At 44.5% G+C, this 20,831-nt stretch overlaps 1 protein-coding gene across 3 annotated transcripts in view; it reads left to right on the forward strand.

Annotated features, from left to right (window-relative positions):
- nexmifb (neurite extension and migration factor b) overlaps window positions 1-20,831 on the forward strand; it is a 48,966-nt gene that overhangs the window by 19,908 nt on the left and 8,227 nt on the right. For all 3 annotated transcript variants that reach the window (XR_013134155.1, XM_077022812.1, XM_077022813.1), the window contains exon 2: window positions 15,688-15,812. Coding sequence is in view for 2 of the 3 variants with exons in the window: in XM_077022812.1 (XP_076878927.1) it covers window positions 15,737-15,812 (76 nt within the window). In the remaining variant the exon portion in view is untranslated. The remainder of the gene's footprint in view (window positions 1-15,687; window positions 15,813-20,831) is intronic.

Below are 20,831 nucleotides of genomic sequence, written 5' to 3' on the forward strand. Positions count from 1 at the left end.
TGTGTGTGCGCGCACGCATGTGTGTGTGTGTGTGCACACGTGTGCGTGCGTGTGTGTGTGTGTGTATGTGTGTGTGCGCGCACGCATGTGTGTGTGTGTGTGCACACGTGTGTGTGTGTGTGTGTATGTGTGTGTGTGCGCGCACGCATGTATGTGTGTGTGTGCGTCATGTGTGTGTGTGTGTGCGTGGTGTGTGTGTGTGTGTGTGTGTGTGTGTGTGTGTGTGTGTGTGTGTGTGTGTGTGTGCAGTAATCTGGGCTCTGACTGCCAGCAGTGTGAACGCTTTGGTTCTCCACGTCTCTCCTTCACTCACCGTCGTATTGCTGCTTGCTCTCTTCATGCACTTTGTGAGCGCCGTGCGAACACAATAATGTCACGCTGTCTCGATTACATTTAAAGCCACATGGAAACGGCCCGGTTGCTGGTCTTGATATTGAAGAGAAAACTCGTACAGTGTTCACAGAGATTCACTGAGATTTCTTTTCAAAACAACATGCACCACAAGTTCACAACACAAATGATAAGCTAAACCACAATACCACTGCATGTATATGTTATCCATCTATTTGATATTTGATTTCTTGCTGTTGTGTATCTGCACTGCACATCCTCAAACAGGTATTTTAAATCTATAAAGTTTAGTTACCATAAATGTGCAACCATAACTTTAATAATATCAACAAAACATGCTGACCTGCTAAACAGGTATGGAGGGGAATATGCTACAACTGATCATTTTTCTACCCCGTTACACATGCAGAGGTATTCCTTAATGGCATTTAAATGAGCTTTATCATTTTAAGTGGCCTCCCACTTCAACTGCGGGCTTAATTTACTGTGTGGATTGTAAAAGGAAGGTGTAGCCCCCCCTCCCCTGAGGATGAACCCAAATGCTTTACAGCTATCAGGAAAATGTGGCTTCGCAGCTTTGGGTCAGCAGCAAGGTGGACCAGCCAGCCAGACTGCGTGCGATGCAAGCTCACTCCCTCGTGAGCGACGGCTGGTGATCCGGGCACGCAGTGTGGCTTGCTGCTTCGTTCCCCGGTGTCGGTACAGTGAGAGGTGTTTTCTGCATTTTGTCTTTCAGAAATCAAGTTGCTCATCTCTCTTCCTTCAACTGTGAGACATATCTGTCTGTTATCTGCTATTATATTTGCCTTAATGTTTGAGACGCAGCTGATCATCAGGTTCAGCATGAGGACTTTTCTCTGGGTACAATTTAATTCTTTAGGTCGTCTGTGCAAATGTCTCCCAGGCCTGCTGAAATATCATTCTCCCACTTGCATGTTGCATTTTGTCAAATTTGCATTAAAAATCGTGATCACTGATTCTGATGGTTGCACTCAGCTGTTCCAGGGTCAGACGTACAGCGACCGCAAATCCAGATTTCTGGGTCTCCAATGGCCAACTGGAGATCTAGTCTTCCACAGTTCTTCATCCAGGACTCTTGTTCTAACCATTCAGGAAGCCTGTACTGTCACACTAAGAAATACCCACTTGGTTACCAAAGTGTGTGTGTGTGTGTGTGTGTGTGTGTGTGTGTGTGGTGTGTGTGTGTGAACTAAACAAGTGCGCTTTTACAGTGAGGGCAGAGATGTCAGTGTATTGATTGCATATAGTGTTGTGGTGCTGCACTGCTGGTAAACTGCTACACTCTCTATCCGCTTCTACGCGGTTTGAAGTCATTCTTTCTTCATAAAAAATAAAAGGCAGTGTGAAACTTTCCCAAAACTAATCACCGCCAGAATTCATCCAGCGCTACCGCCGTGATTGGCTGCAGAGGGAGATGAACACAGACCCCGCGGGCTGGACAATCACCGCAGTTCAGCCACACAGAGCAAACGCATGTGTGCGAGGTCAGAGGCCGAAGGTGGTGGAGCGGACACTAACATAGCAGGAGGTCAGTGTGGTTAGCCACGCCTCCAGGTAGGAGGTCAGTGCGGTTAGCCACGCCTCTAGGTAGGAGGTCAGTGCGGTTAGCCATGCCTCCAGGTAGGAGGTCAGTGCGGTTAGCCACGCCTCTAGGTAGGAGGTCAGTGCGGTTAGCCACGCCTCCAGGTAGGAGGTCAGTGCGGTTAGCCACGCCTCTAGGCAGGAGGTCAGTGCGGTTAGCCACGCCTCCAGGCAGGACATCGGAGGGGGGGGGGGGGGGGGGGGGGGGGGGGGGGGGACACACCCCATTCTTCACTCTTCAGACTCCAGGACTCCATCACATCCGTAATCACAGTGAAAGGAGAAAACAGTGGAGTGAGTACAGTGGAGCTTTACTGTATAATAATATACCTGAACATGGATAACTTCTCATGCTCCATAGTGGCCGTGAATTTCATACTGGGAAGGATGTATATCTCATTATTATTGTAAGCTGTGTTGTGAGATGTGTCTATTGGTTTCTTCCTTGTATGTTCACGCATGTGTGTGTGTGTGTGTGTGTGTGTGTGTGTGTGTGTGTGTGTGTGTGTTGGGGGTGGATATCTTGTAACCATTGCCACTCCCCTCTATATATTTTTTGTATTTCACATGATATAAGAATGCATTTGCATGTAGCTTACAGTGACTATCAAGGATCTCTATCATTCTCTCGCTTTCTGCTGCCAATACCATTATTTCCTCTTGTGTTCAACCAAAGATAGCGTGTACTAAGTGACAAGCACATTACTGTGATCTGAACCGAACTGCCTGCTGTCAACAGGTTTTTTAAAGGCCCTTTAACGTTTTTTTATGGTTATGGTTATGGTAAAGTTGTGGTTTCCATCCTGTGTGGCACTAAAGGGGAGATACTAGAGCAAGGGCAGAATTCATTAGGGGCAACAGAGGCAGGTTGAGTGTGTTCATAACACAGTGTGCACCTATGTTCATATATACAGTCCCTAGATCAGCCCATATGATGAGCATACCTGCCATTCCTGTGTGCTCGACCCCCCCTCCCTTTAGAGTAATCCTGCCCTCATCATTTAGTTGAATTTTCTGCAAATTTCTCACTGCTTAAATAAAGTACGAGGGAAGTGAGTGCCCTACCTGTCCTTCTAGCAGATGAACCCTCACCTGCTTCAGTGAGCAGAGGGGGAACTGGCTTTCTGCAGCTGGCCTTCAGCACACTGCTGCGTGAACTCACGTGAACTCACGTGAACCGCTGCGCGACCCTGAAGGCAGGGGCTGGATCTCCGAGCATGTCGTGCGTGCGTCTCTTTGTCCTTTTTTGCGCGCCGTGTCCAAAATGGTCGGTGCGACGTCCTAGAATGAAAGGGAGGGCCACGTTATGGCTCTTCATCGGAGCTCTTCCCCAGACCTGCCAGCTTCTTCGCGGGGACACGCGCTCTGCCAAGTAGGCGACTGGCAAACGACCAGGGGCGAGTGACAACAGCCGAGAGGAGAGAGAGAGAGATCCACGTCAAGTGCCAAGTGTGTTCTGCCTGGCAGACCTGTGCCAAGTAGTGTGTGCCTCCCCAACTTTACAGCGGAGGAAAGCACTCAGGATGCAAAGTGAGAAGAATCTCTCCCCACCCGCCCAGTTTCCAGTGTGAACCACGCAGTTCCGTGCAGCTCTGTGTGATTCTGTTCTGGGCTGCCTCGGAACCGAGGCGCACTGCACCCTGGGATTCGAAGGCCAACAGCACAATTGCTACATGACCAGTTCTTGTATGGTAAACATTGCCTGTGCTGAGAAAAGATAACAGGGCAACACACAGACACTGCAGCTCTTTTGCCTCCCATCTCAGCCTTGTCAAACGTAACTGCAAATTCCTGCAGAAACAACAATTTTCTGGCCCTGAAAGGCAGTGTAAACCCCCCCCCCCCCCACCCCACCCCACCCCCATCTCCCTTTTTTCCTGGCTGTGTCACAGATGGTGGGAAAACCTTTGTAATGCTAATATAATATCAAACTGCAAGGGCCAGCTCAACCATTGCTTTTCAGTGAGCCCAGCGCCTTTTGCCATGGAGCGGTTTAACAGGAGTTATAGAGGGAAAAATGACCACCCTCGGACATGGCTGAAAAGCTGGCGTTGCCGGTGGGTTGTTTGGCGTGGCGGGCTAAGGGGGGGGAGGACCGGGCCGCTTTTGATTTTCCCTTATTGCCCCAGTGCAGTGTTCAGTTAATTAACTCCCGGCCCCAGAAGCATGGCGCTAAAGTGTAATGTGCTGGTTTGGGTGTAAAGGCAGCTTTAATGTGGACACGAAGGAAATATCTGGTGGAATGGGATATTTTACAGCTTGACCAACAGACTGCAGTTTGAGCTGATTGTTGATTTGGCTTGTTATCAATGTCAGCTCAGCGTTTGCGTTTGAGCACGTTTGCGTTTGAGCACGCTTGGGCACTAATATTCCGTACGGCTGATTTCAAAAACAACACTATCAAAGGTTAGTCTCCTTCACTAGGCAGACATTAAATGCAATGCGAATGAATCATTGTTTGCTGGCCTGTAGGAGACTTCTCCTCAAATACAGCCACCCACATGCAAGTGGTGCCCCTCCCCAGCCCTGTCTCTGGAGAAACAGTATTGGTTCAGAAGATAATGAGAAAAACTTGGAATGGCAGTTAAGAAGTGGAGTGTGGAGAAACTAAAGGTGCAGAGGGCTGTGTCAGCAGTAGCAGATACACACAGCAGACAAGGGAGAGAGAGGGAGAGAGAGAGACAGAGAGAGACAGAGAGAGAGCGAGAGAGAGCAAGAAACACAGTGAGAGAGAGAGACAGAGAGAGAGAGAGACAGAGAGAGAGAACTAGAGAAAACAAGAAACAGAGAGAGAGAGAGAGAGAGAGACAGAGAGAGAGAACGAGAGAAAACAAGAAACAGAGAGAAAGAGAGAGACAGAGAGAGAGAGAACGAGAGAAAACAAGAAGCAGAGAGAGAGAGAGAGAGACAGAGAGAGAGAACGAGAGAAAACAAGAAACAGAGAGAGAAAGAGAGAGAGAGAGCGAGAGAGAGAGATAGTAGACATCTTCTGAGCTTCTCCAGCCTGTTGTGCTACATTACTTTAAAATCACTCATGTAGCAGGGCTTTAGGCGAGCCAGTGACTTTCACTTAAGAGATCTATAAGCTGTGATGATAGTGAATGTGTGTGTGTGTGTGTTTGTTTGTGTGTGTGTGTGTGTGTGTGTGTGTGTGTTTGTTTGTGTGTGTGTGTGTGTGTGTGTGTGTGTGTGTGTGTATGTGTGTGGTAGGAAGGCGCTAGGTAAATTGCCCCTCCTGGATTATTGCGTCACTCTGTTTTCGTTACTTTCCCTGATATTTGAATCACAAGAGAAAGCTTTCATATCCTCGTTGGAGGAAGCTGGTTGTCAGTGTAATAGTGCATGCTGGATTAAGAGGTTATTTCCCTGGAGTGGGGATATGAGTTTGAGCGTCACTCATATCTCCCTCCTCTCTCTCTCCTCTCTCCCTCCTCTCTCTCTCCTTCTCTCCTTTATTTCTCCAACTTCCAGTTTCTGCCTCTCCTTTCTCTCTTATGTGTGTGTATGTGTGTGTGTGTGTGTGTGTGTGTGTGTGTGTGTGTATGTGTGTGTGTGTATGTATGTATGTATTCATCTTCATCTATCCTTTTCCTCTCTCTTTCCCCTTTTCTTCTGTCTGTCTGTCTTTCTCGATGTACGCGGTGTGGCTCAAGCTGATATGTTGCCAGGGAAGCTCCTTGCACCCAATTCCAAGCCTGCATTCTGTCCACTTTGCCACACGGTGGAGAAGGAGCTGAAATCTGCCATTTGGAGATTCGTTGTTATTCCAATCACACTTCAGATGCAGCAGGGGCCAATAAATTTCTGTGTAATTGGCTTGCTCCAGCAGCTATAGGCAGGCATGGTGTAAAGCCCAGGTGGGGTTTTCAGATGGATTTATTAGAATGGCTATTTCATTAATTAGCAACTCTAATGTGTGTGTTAATCAATACGGAGATGCGATTGAAATGTGACACAGAGATGAGAAGGATCAGATTAAGTGCTAATGTGTGCACTGTCTGTCACTCTTTATTTGCAACTTTTATGTTTTCTGAAAAATGCCATAAGTATAGCATTTTTTTGTCTTTTATAAATACCCACCGCCTATTCATTTCGTATGTATAGGAACACATGGTATTACTGGTATTAACAACTACATTTTCTTCAACTGTTTCTGTACCTGTTTATGACAATGTATTTATTTGTCCTGTGAACAGAAACCTCTAAGCAAAGTTTACTTATTGAACTTGCTATTGCTATTTAAAAGCAATGTAACTTTATTAAAAGCCGTACAAATTGAACTGATATTATTAATGATAAAATAGTTGTTGCCTGGATTAAGACTGCATGTATACGTCACTCAGATTGTCATGTGAGGATAATACAGCCACATAGCTAATTGTGGTCGGAATCGACTATATATAGAAGTGGAGCAGATGTTTAATGGATACACTCTCAATCAGTGAAGGCTTCTCGTGGTCAAGGGTCACGGCACTGGCTGCAATAAATAAAAGAACAGACTCTGTCCCTGGAGAGTATATGATGGAAGAGGCTCAGTGCTGATCCATGCTTGTCAATGGGCCTGAACAGCACGGCAAGCCCTTCGCCAAAAGATAGACAAGATGCTTCCGAGCAGATTTCATCAGTGTGGCACCTGACACACAGCACAAGGGCGTCCAGCTAGAGTCAACCCCAGCTGGCTCCCTTGGGACAACCAGGAGCATCAAGCTTTACATTGATTCTAGTGGAAGTCGACTCAAAATTGAGTGTGATTCCCCCTTGCTGCCCTCGTCAATGCAAGGGTGTGTATTATTTTTCACCTCTGCGGAGATATTCAGGCACTGCGGCAAATTAAGTGTGACTGACTGGTGCAACACCGCTGTCATGGTTAGGGTTATTTTCACACCTGCCTGATGCTTTTTCTACATCTTCATGGCTAGCTTGCCCGCAGTCTGCTTCTCACCTGGATAGACTTTGGCTGTGTCTAGATGGCAGGCTCCATCAAATGGCCCCTCCCCCACCCACCTACATACCCTGATCGGATTGGTGGTTTCACACAATTTAAGCACATGACCATATGCTGAAATGATTGGGTTACTACACGATGCACCAATGTATGTGCAGCACTTGGGACTCGTTTTAGTTGAGGGTTAGTGTTGTTTCCAGTGTCATTTTATTTTAATGTCATGCATATCTAAAATAAAAAGGTTAACTATGCTTAACTATGTGTATAGAGAAAAGATCCGATTTGACTGCTTCTCTGTAGAGTGAAGTTCACCATTGTTCTCTAGACTCTCTAGACCAAGTGCTGCTACCAAAACGAAGCCTGCGTGTGTCTTACTTGAACAAGAGTCATAAAATGACAGATGTTAATGCAGTCAATCATAACAAGTCCTGTTAGCTGCTCAAACTGACATACAAATACACCCACCAAAACAGTCAAGGAACAGGAAGTTTCTTCTCGAATTGCATAAATGTCAATTAGTTTGCAGCCCACGCGCAGAAGGCCCAACAAAGTGGCTGTAATAAAAAATATCGATCACGTTCAGCAATAATGTGTCAGTCCAATAGCGCGTGAGCAGGAAAGGACATTGACTGAATGCCTGAGTTCACTGTGAAAACCTCCAGGACATAATGTCCCTTGTATTAGGAACGATCACTGCATTATTACACCCCCCTGCCCCCGCGCTCAAGATTTAGATTCAGGCAAGCAAACAGAACTGCGTGCAGATAACCAAGCCTGCAGATAAGCAAGCCTGCGAGTATGATAATTACATCTCAGACGGATGACCTTTCTCATGCCTCCTGTTGGATATCGTTTAATGCGGATGATGCATATGGTTGTGATTATTACCACCATGGCCAACATGCATTCTGATTGCTTGATCAAGACAAGCAAATGTAGTGGTTGTTTTTCTGTCAATTATAATAATAATAATTTTTATTGTTATTATTATTATTATTATTATTATTATTTTCTGGCCACAGTGTTTCGTCAATCAGTGCATCCAGCGCTACTGTGCCCCCTGTCCAGACCCTCATGACCAGCAGCAGCAGCAGCTCTATTAGCCGAATCCAGCAGGCTTTGGCTCATTAACTGTGAGACTGTGGCCCTCTGGGACACTGACACGGCCTTGGGTATGTGACCTTTAGACACCTAATCAACTTTTAACACCTCACTAGATCTCCTCTGCCGGTGAGACAGGGAGGAAGATGGCCTGTAGCCCAGAATCGCCCCTGATCAGCTCAACACCAGCAAGGCCCCAAGGTGCCAATTCACCCTGGAGAAAGTCGAAGTAGTTGCTCACTTTAAAGGGTGCGATTGCAGTGATTCGAGTGGGGCTGACTTCCAGAGCTGAGAGGTACAATCAGATAATAAAAGGGAGAAGTGGTAGGGCAAAGTTCCCCAAGGTTTGTTAAATTTAGAACCAAATAAGGTTGTATGATCTTCTCCGTTGAGGCGGCAGTTCTGTTTTGACCATCTCGCATGCTCGGAGGGCGGTTATTTGTCGCACTGCTGCCACTGCGTAGTGAAGGAGCGGCTCGATTCTGAGCGCTATTGTTAGCGCCTGCCACTGCTTCTCAGCTTCCTTTCTTCTTCCGTTCCATGGCTTGTCAAAACCCTCCCTCACAACATCGTTTTATCAATATTGTCGGCTGTCAAAGGTGGAGGCTTTGTTGGAACGGCAAAACGCAGAGAGTCAACTCGTCAGGGAGAGACTGTGGAATTAGGAGGGAGTAATAGGAACCCGGCGTGCACACAGCAGCCTTTGTTGTCTTTCTTGACAATGCACTTATGTATTGCTGTCTATTCTTTTGATACAAGATTATTTAAACATTAGGAATAGGGCCAGAGTGATTAAACTGTGGGCTATCGTTTCATGCTCAGAATCGCAGGAAGTGATGAGGGCCACACCTGTGTTGACCATAAGGGAAAGGTTATTCCAGTAGTTCTCTTTCTTGACCTTTGGCAGAGAGAACAATAAGGCAGTTTACTCAGCCAGGCCACATACGGTTGCCTTTCTCTCACATTCATGTAGTAGAGATACAATAGGAGGACTGTGAGGAGGGCTCTTCAAGCCACCCATCAACTAACAAGCGAATGTCAACAGTGAGATAATGAGAGGCAGATAAGAACAGATGGTGAAACTCAACCCTTCCATGTCCTCTTGGCTTGGGCTCACAGGCCAATGTGCAGCACGCAAGATTTCACAGCCCAAAGCCGTAGAATCGATGGCAGAATCAATGCACCGTCTGCAGGATATTACAGCTCACAAGTAGTCCGTTGTTTCCCTATGGGGTTGTTTTTGAATATAACACTTTCTCTCTTTTTAACATTTTTTGGAGAAAACATGTTATGGACACTGTCTCTTGAAGCCTGCCAGACATGTTTGGAATGACCTAGTGACCACACCATGCCCCATACTGTTTTGACCATCTCACTTTATGCAACAAAGTGCAATGTTTGCAAAAAAAAAATGGTAGGTTCAAATGTGCAGGCCATCACAAAACTTGAACTATGAGAGAAATCCCTGATTTTGAAAACACGTTTTGACCCTTTGTAAGTTACAGAGGGCTGGATAGCTTCATGATGAAACTTCATGATGAAAACAAATATCTCCTCAAATATACGTTGTGACCATTAGGGTCTGCGGCCAACAGTTCAGCCTACGTAGCTGCTACACAGTTACGTGTCGCAGCTCATTCGTGCTAACCCCGAGACTGTGTCACCATAGCTGAACAATTTACCAACGGACTACACGCAGACGAAACGTGTTAATGCTAAATGTTCCCGCTAAACACTAACTGAGGAAATACATTAGTCATGTGACGGTCTGCTCCATCACTGTGTAGTTAGAATGATCGGAGTAGTGTAGTACACTTTTATGTGTGGCGTGACGGCACACTGCAACCGCTAGCAGCAAAGCTATTTCCAAGGAAAAGTGTCCAGCTGGGTGAGATTGCGTCAGTGGGTGCCGTCGCCGTCTGTCTGCAGCTAGCATTCCACCAAAGCCTGTGCATCTTGTGTACAATGTAGACTTCTTAACTCCACTGCACAACTTGCCATAACTGCATCACTCAAATTAGCCATGGCAGACAAGCACAAAAATATTATGATAATTTTCTAAGTACATCAAAAACACAAATTGCAAGGCAGATGCTATAGACATTCTTTTGTATTCAAACTAAATAATATTTAGTTTTATCTTGTCTATAAGAATTTTTTTTTTTTTACAGATTAACTGATTCAGTTGTCTTTTTTGTAAGCATTTCTAGAGGTACTGCAACATAATGGAAAGGTTGAGTGGTGGTGGCCTTGGTCACATTTAACACAAAGAGGAGTATAACTGAACATATTATGGGATCTCCTCCATAATAAATCCATGATGTCAGGTTATTATTCAGTGCCAAACAATGGCAGGAATAAGGATAGAGAATGTTTGTAGAAGCAATTACCAATAATGTGGTTTTGTGTAGCATCTTCTTGTAGTCTAATGGCTAGAAATGTAACGCCTAAATATAAACAGAACACAAGGACACAAGAAAGTGGTGAATCAAGTCAATGGTGAGAGTAGATAGATACAGGGTTGCCAACTCTCACGCATTGAGCGTTAGACACACGCATTTGACCGTCTTCACACGCTCTCACGCCACACGTCCGATTTCTAGATCTAGTTTATTTACCTCTGATCCACATCTATGATTCAATGAGTTAATAGTTCGCTCTGGCGCCAACCACTGGCGATCAATAGATCACGATATAATACTTAATTTGTGTTCATTTTACGTTCGCCGCATTTGGGCCAGCGTCTGTGATAGCGTCTTTGGGCCAGCGTCTGTGATAGCGTCTTTTGGCCAGTGTCTATGATAGCATCTGTGATAGCATCTTGAGGCCAGCGTCTGTGATAGCGTCTTTGGGCCAGCGTCTGTGATAGCGTCTTTGGGCCAGCGTCTGTGATAGCGTCTTTTGGCCAGCGTCTGTGATAGCATCTTTGGGCCAGCATCTGTGATAACCAGTGTTGCGAATAACACCGTTAAAAATAACGGCGTTAGGTAACGTCGTCATTTTGTCAGTAACGGGATAATATAATTCGTTACTTTTCCTGTCGTTACAACGCCGTTTACGTTACTGGTCATTAAAAGCGGTGCGTTACTATATATCGATATACTAATGCGAGCGGACCGCTGCCCAGGCTAGTGAGGAGTAACAGATCTCGATAGGTCACAGTTCTCGGTGTAACACGTGTTTAACTTCAGGGGTGCAATTACTTATACAGGGGTGCGAACGTAAGATGGACACAAATTAAGTATTATATCTCATCGATTTGGCACACCCTCTAGTGCAGCGCCCCTATGCGTCGCATACGCTGCATGCCCCCTTTTTGCGCCACTGTTTAACTTAACAAGTCAGTAAGCGATTGGCTAAGGCAGCGTTATGATAGCCAATCAAAGCCAGTGTTTTTACACGCGCGCCAAAGCACGCGAGTGACACGACACAAACGGAGAAGAGGCCGAAATGGCGTCAGGTGCAAGCCGAAGAAAACTAGAACTTTCAAGGCGAAATAAACATTATTTAAGAAAATACTTGAAGTTCCTGAATGTCTACCAGCCTGGGTATTTGATTTATTTAATTAAGAATAGAGTTAATTAAAAAAAATTAAAAAGAACTTTTATTTTTAAGTTTACTTCTGTTGTAAACAAACCAGTTGTCTCAGGTTGAGAGAATTTAATTTAATTTCATAGATGTAAATGCACTTTATATAGTGTAACTGTTTACTTTTGCTTTTTTTCCCCAAAGATTTGGGATTTTAAAGGATTTTATCCTGCACTGGTCTGTGGATGTGCAATAAATATCAAAAGTTAAACAATTTTCTGATCTACTCATTTCAACTGACTGTGAAAACTGCTTAAAAAAAACTTAATTAATTGGCATATAACCTTTTTTTAACTGTAACGCAAATAGTTACTTTCCCTGGTAATGAGTTACTTTTATTATAGAGTAATTCAGTTACTAACTCAGTTACTTTTTTGAACAAGTAGTGAGTAACTATAACTAATTACTTTTTTAAAGTAACGTTCCCAACACTGGTGATAACATCCGAGATAGCATCTTTGGGCCAGCGTCTGTGATAGCATCTGTGATAGCGTCTTTGGGCCAACGTCTGTGATAGTTTCTTTGGGCCAGCGTCTGTGATAGCGTCTGTGATAGCATCTTTGGGCCACTGTCTGTGATAGCATCTGTGATAGAGTCTGTGATAGTTTCTTGGGGCCAGCGTCTGTGATAGCGTCTTTGGGCCAGCGTCTGTGATAGCGTCTTTGGGCCAGCATCTGTGATAGCGTCTTTGGACCCGCGTCTGCGATATGCTAAAGTAGAATGGCAGTGTAGCAGTGGCGTTTCAGGGAGCATTTGTCTCTTCAAACTCAGGAAACTGACACACTCATTAGGTACATGATGTTCTTTCAGCATTTAATCACTGTGTGTGTTTTTAAATTCAACTCTAAGATTTTTCTTTGAACTTAAAAAAGTGTTGATATGTATTTACTTCTCCTCAAGCCACAAGGTCGAATGGCCTCCAATTACTGAACCCTTCTTTGGTCCATCTTACAGAGTGCCAGAATGCTTCTGATTTAAGAAACACACTGAATCTGGCATGCTGCTCTGTTGCACCACAAAATGATACTATTGTTTATGATACTGCTGTTTATGATATTATTGTTTTTTTTAATATAATTTGGTTAGTATTTCTTAAGGATAGCTTCAATCAATTAAAAGTGATAGGAAATAACTCTAGTCCCTAAAAACAAGTATCCTGACATCATGTATCCTGATATCCATTAAGGACTTATGAAAGCTATTTATGAAAAATATTACTCCACATAGTATTAAGTGTATTAAATATAAAAGAAGAACATTTTGAGGTGGAATGTTTAAGTGGCTATGATTACAGCAGGTATTTTAGTTAGGTGAGATAGGTTTAAGGTTGTAGACATGACTGCAATATCTTCTGCTATCAATAGATTAACATAATTTCCGTTACGTATGTAATGAGTTGTGGAAGGTAAGCTACAGATTCTAAGGTCCATACCCACTGAACCAATACAATAAGGAGATTAACCCCAGATTAACCCCAGGCTATGGCAAGGGTGGAAACTAACACCTCATTCTCATTCCCCTAGGAACTCCTTCCCCCAACACCTCCACCCACACAAAAACTCTATAATATGTGACTTACAGCTTAAGCCATCTTTGATTTATTCTGGGATAATACACAGACTCCAACTACTGGGTTTCTGCTCGTTCTTTAGACTTTGGCCAGCAAGGAGACCTGGAGATTTTCTCACTGGTTCCCCCTACAAGCAAACTATTGTCTTTCCGAGCCATGATCCTACCAACCCAGACCTTAATCATGGAGAAAACATTCTCTGCAGGCTCACAATTTGTTCACTTAAGCATACAGAGAGCAATGCTCTATTTGAGAATGCAGGATCTATGAATCACAGGTCAAAACAGGAAAAAAAAACTCACCTATCTGAAAATGAGAACATACTCATAAGCCTAGCCATACTGGATGGACATTCAGATAACATGTAGGATAATCTGTTTCAGTATTATGTGACAGGAATGCTTATTTTATGGTTCCTCTCACACTTGCTTGGTTAATATCTTACATTAACAACTGCTTCTTTATCTGTGTTTTTTAGATCATTTATTCTTTTACTACAGCTCCGCGGCTACAGCTGTACGGGCACGTGTGAACACAGGCAGGGTAACTCGAGTCAAACGTCATTCCTCACATGCAGTGGGATGAATGAATGAGGGTCCAGCATGGTAATTGTGACCATGGATGTGGAGGGCTGAGAGGGATGCATGTGTCTGGATGTCTAAATGGTAGGCTTCATAGAATAATGAGAGTTCAAGGCCCACTCCAATGAATCACTCTTCTTGGCCAGGCAGGCTAGCCTTGTGTTTACGGTACTCTCTTTCACAGTACACTCTTTCTCTTGCACTGTCAGACACCCTCACTTACATTCGTTTAATTCATCACCTGCATTTTTTACAATAGTCAACATCAGGCTTTGTTTATAGGGACACTGTGTGGTTATTTTGGAGGAGATGTAATTGCCCTCTGTTGGATTTTCCTTCAGTCCGCCAAAAGTCAACCAGAAAACGTTTGGGAACTGTGGGGAAACGTTTGGGTATTACAGAGTTCTCTCTTTTTTTACTGTGTGGCACAGCAAATATCTCTGTTGATGTAGTGAAAAAAAAACTGCGAACCTGCTCTGTGATTCCCGGCGTTGTCTGCGCTCTCTCTCCGCCGTGCTGTCACACGGGAACCCGGTGGGGACGGGCTTCTCTCCTCTCTTACTCTTACCGTCTACCTCACCAGGAGCGGCATTTCGCCAGCCGGGTTGTGAAGCCGCGTCACTGACTGTATGCACCTGAGGGGCGGGGCTTGCCATGTGGTTCTCACTGGCCCAATCAGCTGCTGAGGTTCTGGTCTCTTGTGGTCTCTTGCTTTATCTTGGAGCTGAAGATTGATTTTCTGAGTGATTTATTTACTGTCACACCTTTTATATTTCTGAATATATTTTGATCAAAACCTGATAGATTAAACCTGGTTTTTAGTACTTTTTATAGTAATCAGAATTGCTGTTAAAAGTAACAAATCAAATGAATTACAGGCTGAAGCATTAGGGATAAGATCTGAATCTGAAAGTTTTTAAAATCTATAATGAGGCATATGTTCATAAATAATGACCCTAATTCGATAAAGACTGAATACATACAGTACAGTAGTAGAAAGGCATGAAGCAAGTTCCCATGACTGCACACGTGGGGAACATTGTGGGATGTTGGTTTGTTCACCAGTTGACTACGTCAGCCAGAGGGTTGCTATTCCATGCAATCAGCATCCCTGAAGTGACATTTAATCCAGCGTGTGCACGGCTGCCTGACTACAGAGGCTCCGTCTCCGTCTCCACTGCCTCAAGCACGCTCCGCTGGCAGCATCCGCATTGCACCGCCCAAACTGTATTAGTTCAGCATCATGGCTGACTCCCCCGCTCATAAACTTCTGCTCAGCTTCATCTTTTCTTTGAAGACAATTTTAGTCTGCCTTTTTTTTTCTTTTGCTTTTTTTTCCTCCTCTTTTTGCACATTAGACATGATGTGTGACCTCTCCCTCTTTTTCTCTTTCTTTCTTTCTGTCTGTCTGTCTCTCTCTCTCTCTCTTTCTTTCATCAAATGGAGAGAGAGGTTTTTGGTAGAACCGTAAATTTCAGGCTGTCTTTACCCTTGTATTCTGAGTCCAGCTCTAGCTCATGCTCTTCAACCTCTGCAGCTGGTCTGTGATAACTTAGCCGGTTAATGAAGAGCAGACTTACTTTACCTGTAAATAAACTTCACAAATAAATTGAAAGTTATATATACACGCAAGGGCTCCAGGGGTTAACAACTATAATGTCAACGTGAAATTGAGATTAAAAAAAGAAAGTAATGCATTGTGTTGCCTTGGTGATGGTAACTGTGATTCTTTACAAAGTTCTTGCCTCTTAGATTGTGGTTCTTCACAGAGCACAGGCTCATTTAAAACACTGTATACAAATGACATCCTACAAGAGAGGCTTCTGAATTCAGAAGCACCTGCAAGCTGACATAAATTGGCAAGTCATGGCTGACCAGTGGAACATGTCCACCAAAGTTTTTATAAGGCTGATATGTCAAGGGCTCTGCCTGTTTGGTTTTGTCTTTAGGTGGGACAGTGGAGATGATGTGCAGGAGCACTAACGCCACCTCCCATTGATGGATGTCCCAGAGGAGACCAGTCTGATTGTGCAGGCTTTCAGTTCAGCACAGGCCAATGCAGTGGACCAGACCGGTAAGGCAATAAAGCCTTCAGTAATTAGAACAGTTTGTACTGTTCTTAGGTTTTCTTCCGATTCTATTACAGTTTAACAGTACACCATCAATTACCTGAAGACAAAGCTTACATTCTGTGTTCTTTCAAGGTGATTGTGGTTATCATTCTTTTCTTAAACCAAAAAGAAAGAAAAACCCCACTTTGAGTTAGTGTGAATGCTATGAAGCCATGAAATTCCACTCTTTTCCTCCTGGATTGAACACACTGTAGCTGCTGGTGGGGACACTGGTGTGGGTAGCTGCTGGTGGAGGCACTGGTGTGGGTAGCTGCTGGTGGGGACACTGGTGTGGGTAGCTGCTGGTGGAGGCACTGGTGTGGGTAGCTGCTGGAGGAGGCACTGGTGTGGGTAGCTGCTGGTGGGGACACTGGTGTGGGTAGCTGCTGGAGGAGGCACTGGTGTGGGTAGCTGCTGGTGGGGACACTGGTGTGGGTAGCTGCTGGTGGGGACACTGGTGTGGGTAGCTGCTGGTGGGGACACTGGTGTGGGTAGCTGCTGGTGGGGACACTGGTGTGGGTAGCTGCTGGTGGGGACACTGGTGTGGGTAGCTGCTGGTGGGGACACTGGTGTGGGTCGCTGCTGGTGGGGACACTGGTGTGGGTAGCTGCTGGTGGGGACACTGGTGTGGGTAGCTGCTGGTGGGGACACTGGTGTGGGTAGCTGCTGGTGGAGGCACTGGTGTGGGTAGCTGCTGGAGGAGGCACTGGTGTGGGTAGCTGCTGGTGGGGACACTGGTGTGGGTAGCTGCTGGAGGAGGCACTGGTGTGGGTAGCTGCTGGTGGGGACACTGGTGTGGGTAGCTGCTGGTGGGGACACTGGTGTGGGTAGCTGCTGGTGGGGACACTGGTGTGGGTAGCTGCTGGTGGGGACACTGGTGTGGGTAGCTGCTGGTGGGGACACTGGTGTGGGTAGCTGCTGGTGGGGACACTGGTGTGGGTAGCTGCTGGTGGGGACACTGGTGTGGGTAGCTGCTGGTGGGGACACTGGTGTGGGTAGCTGCTGGTGGGGACACTGGTGTGGGTAGCTGTAACGCGGTGAACACAGGGACGTACACACCACGTGAAATAAAATAGAGAGGGATAGACCCAAGTGCCGGCTCGCAAGAGCAATACGTTTGACACTTGTCAAAAGTATTAGTGAGAGAGAAATGCACACAGCGACCCAGAACGAACTAAACAAAAGAACGTGGAAGACTCAACGCGTAAACAAAAAGAAAACCAAAACCGTGAGGGCACGGAGTAAACAGAAACAAAAAACAATGCGGAAAATACAAAGCGTGTAAAATAACACTCAACCGTAGAGAGATGAGAGAAAGAAACAAAATCTTCTTCTTCTTTCGGCAATTCCCATTTAGGGGTCGCCACACCGGATCAAACTCCTCCATCTGGCCCTGTCCTGAGTGTCCTCCACTGACACACCAGCCACTCTAATATCCTCTACCACTGCATCCATAAACCTCCTCATAGATCTACCTCTCCTCTTCTTGCCTGGAAGTTCCATCCTCAAGACCCTCCTACCAATATACCTCTCCTCCCTCCTCTGTACATGTCCAAACCATCTCAATCTCGCTTCTCTAACTTTATCTCCAAAACATGCTACATGTGCTGATCCTCTAATAAACTCATTTCTGATTCTGCATACAATCATATGAGTGCAAGCATTTCTTGATAAGTGAAATTATGTAGGAGAAATTCTGGATTTTCTAGTATAGCGCCACCTAGTGGTGCAATTCCCTTTCACTTCCTCCAGAAGAAACAGTTTTTCCCATGTTATAGCGCCCCCTATTGGACAATCGTGGCCAGCTTTGACCTGTGACCTTTGAGTCATGTGCTCTAACAACTGATAAATTTTCATGAAGATTGGTCAAAGCATTGCTGAGATATAGCTGCTGAAGTAAATTTGGCCACGCCTCAGAGCTATTGATTGACACGTGACAACCAGACTGTATACCAATGTCACAGTTTTGTTGATATTCTTTGATAATGAGATTCTTGTGAATATTTTGACATCAAGATTGTGGTGATCAGATGAAAAACTAGGGACTAGTATAAAAAAGTAGGTTTTGCATATTATGCAAATTAGCAAAAAATCTAAGAACGCGGAGCTTAATGGTTCTTGAGGCTTTTTTTTGTCTGGAGCCAAGGAATGCACCTGAAGTGGAATTTTGTTTCTAGGACCTACGGGGTAGGCGATATGGACCAAAACGCAAAATGGTGCGCTATAGCGCCACCATCAGGCCAATGTACTCTGTACTCTGTACTTTAGCACGGTCCCGCAAACAGACTTCACCATTCTGCCAAGTTTGGTCTCCCTGGGCCTTACGGTCTAGGCTGCAGTATGCGTTTTATCCGGAGAAAAATTATAAGAAGAAGAAAGAAGAAAAAGAAAAATCCCAGCAATTACAATCCCACACTATGTGTGTGAACCCTAATAAAACAGCATGGATAAATGCAACACGAAAACAAAACCATGGACGCCAGGGGAAGTAACTGGCAGGAGGCAAAAATTGCCTCAGCAAAATAAAACGGATCGGAAAACGGGGTAACGGAATCCAAGCCAGCCCTGACAGTAGCTGCTGGTGGAGGCACTGGTACAAGTTTATCATGACTGGATCCAGCTGAAGGAGAGCAGGGCTGACCCCACTGTCGTGATCACAGTTTATCAGAGCAGGTCCTCGCTCCCCGTGAGGGAGAAACAAAATCACTGAGCTTGCAGATCGCAGCTTTGTTCCATGGATGGGGCAGTTTGGGGAGGGAGGTATGAATCATTCCACAGTTACTCGTCTCTCATTACCAACATCCGGTGTGGATAAATTGATCTTTCTACACCATTCACAAACGCCAGAGACCATTAAGGACTGGATCATGTTGCTTTAACAAATGCCGGCCGCTGCTCTCTCACAGTGATGCTCCACACACCTCTGGAGTCTAAGTGCCCCTGTGTGGTAGCATCAGACGAGAGACGGGAGGTGGTTTTAGTATGCTGTAGCTTTGTATTATCTGGACATCCTCATATCTATCGTGAAGTTATTGGTCAACTGCCAGCCTTATACAATATGTTATTTACTTTTATTAGATGGAGACATCTAGCGGATGTACTCACCAGTGCAAACTTCTCATTGTTCACTGGGTCCCTATTTCAAACATTTTGAGACAGCAATATTTGAAGTTGGAGAAGACGTATAAAACACACACACATTCATTATGATGCTTTCAAGCCTGTGAAAAAAGACTGCACCAACACGTTTCTGTCTCATTTCACTGTAGGGGAAATGTGTTTCAGTACAAGGCCTGATCCCCTTTCCATTGTGTTAAAATGTTAAAACAGGCAAGCTTGTGGTCATTTACTCACAGAGCTGGCAGAGAGTAGACAGAGGGGGACAACAAAGGTAAGAAATCATAAATGCCTGGGGAAATTAGAAATATCAACTTGGGTCCAAATCACTTTACTTAACCATTACTGTTTACTTTATTTATTTATCTTTTTATTTAATTATTTATGCATTCTTCATATGTGGCTTTAGAGAGCATCCTTGATCATATTCACTCAGATATCACTCATTAGCACATATAATCATATTCAGACCCTCATTTCTCCATGTATGTGCCACACATAGTAATATGGCTGTGGCTCAAGGCTATGTGTGAAGATAATATGAGGTGGATTCTTAGTAAATATGAAGCCTGATTGAGGAGGTTCTAGTTCTGCAACACGGTACATTCTGGCAGTGGTTCAGGAGAGAACTTCCGTTTGCCAAAAGTTAGGATCACCCCCATATGCTCATTTGTGACTGCCCATAATATATTGTAATACTGTGGGGATAACGAGACAGAGAAGGCAGCACATTATTATGCATAACATAAATGAACAATTATCTCAAATTGTACATTTATGCTGAATGTTTCAGAGACTCAATAGCAAGTGAAAATGTGACGTTACTTCCCTCTCACCCTCCATGTCAGAACCAATTAGTCAGCTTCTGTCAGCTCCCTGTGATATTCTGCTACACAGCTTGGCAGAAAGACCAGCAATCGCTTGTTGGAACAGCTGAAGGTTCTGGACTAACATGCAAAGTCTATTCCAAGACATAATCACTAAAACTGTTACATTAGATAGTGGATTGTAACTAAATAAAATGTCTTCAATTCTATTTTGTAATTCAAAGATATGGGGTATATTAGAGATGAAGACATTTTCCCTTTTGACTAGTATTATAGAACCAAACTGAATAAAGTGGGATATATTTACAAGACTTCACAGAGGAATAGGTTTTTGTCTTTTATATTCTGAATAGGTTTATTTTGTATGGATAAAGGGAACCTCATCCATGATCAGTATGCAGATATGTTTTCTAACTGTGATAACTGGCCAATTGATCGATAAATAACTTCACATACATGGAAGAAAGAAAAAGACAGTTGCTACTACATGAAGCCATCAGGTTTTAACTGTACCATTACCTTTCACACACACGCACGCACACAAACACACACACACACACACACACAGATACATACATGGACACATACACACAAAAACACACTCACACACACACACACAAACACACAGACATACACACATGGACACATACACACAAACACACACTCACACACACACATGCACACACATTCTCACACACACACCCACACACACACACACCCACATACACATGCACACACATTCTCACACACACACCCACATACACATACTCACACCCCCCCCACACACACACACACTCACACACACAGACACACACACACATGCTCACAAACCCACCCACACACACACTGTTTGGTTAGCATTATTTCAATGCAACATTTGTTTTACAGTACAATTCTGCTTTAAAATATTATGATTGAGCACCCTGCCCTCAATTGCCCCCCCAAATTTTATAGCCGTTATTATAAAATCAAACATCACCAATTGAATATTAAAAATATACTTGGCTTTAAACTTGGCTTTTATTATCTATAATGCAG

This window comes from Brachyhypopomus gauderio, chromosome 11, assembly GCF_052324685.1.
Source record: "Brachyhypopomus gauderio isolate BG-103 chromosome 11, BGAUD_0.2, whole genome shotgun sequence".
NCBI classification, from domain to species: Eukaryota; Metazoa; Chordata; class Actinopteri; order Gymnotiformes; family Hypopomidae; genus Brachyhypopomus; species Brachyhypopomus gauderio.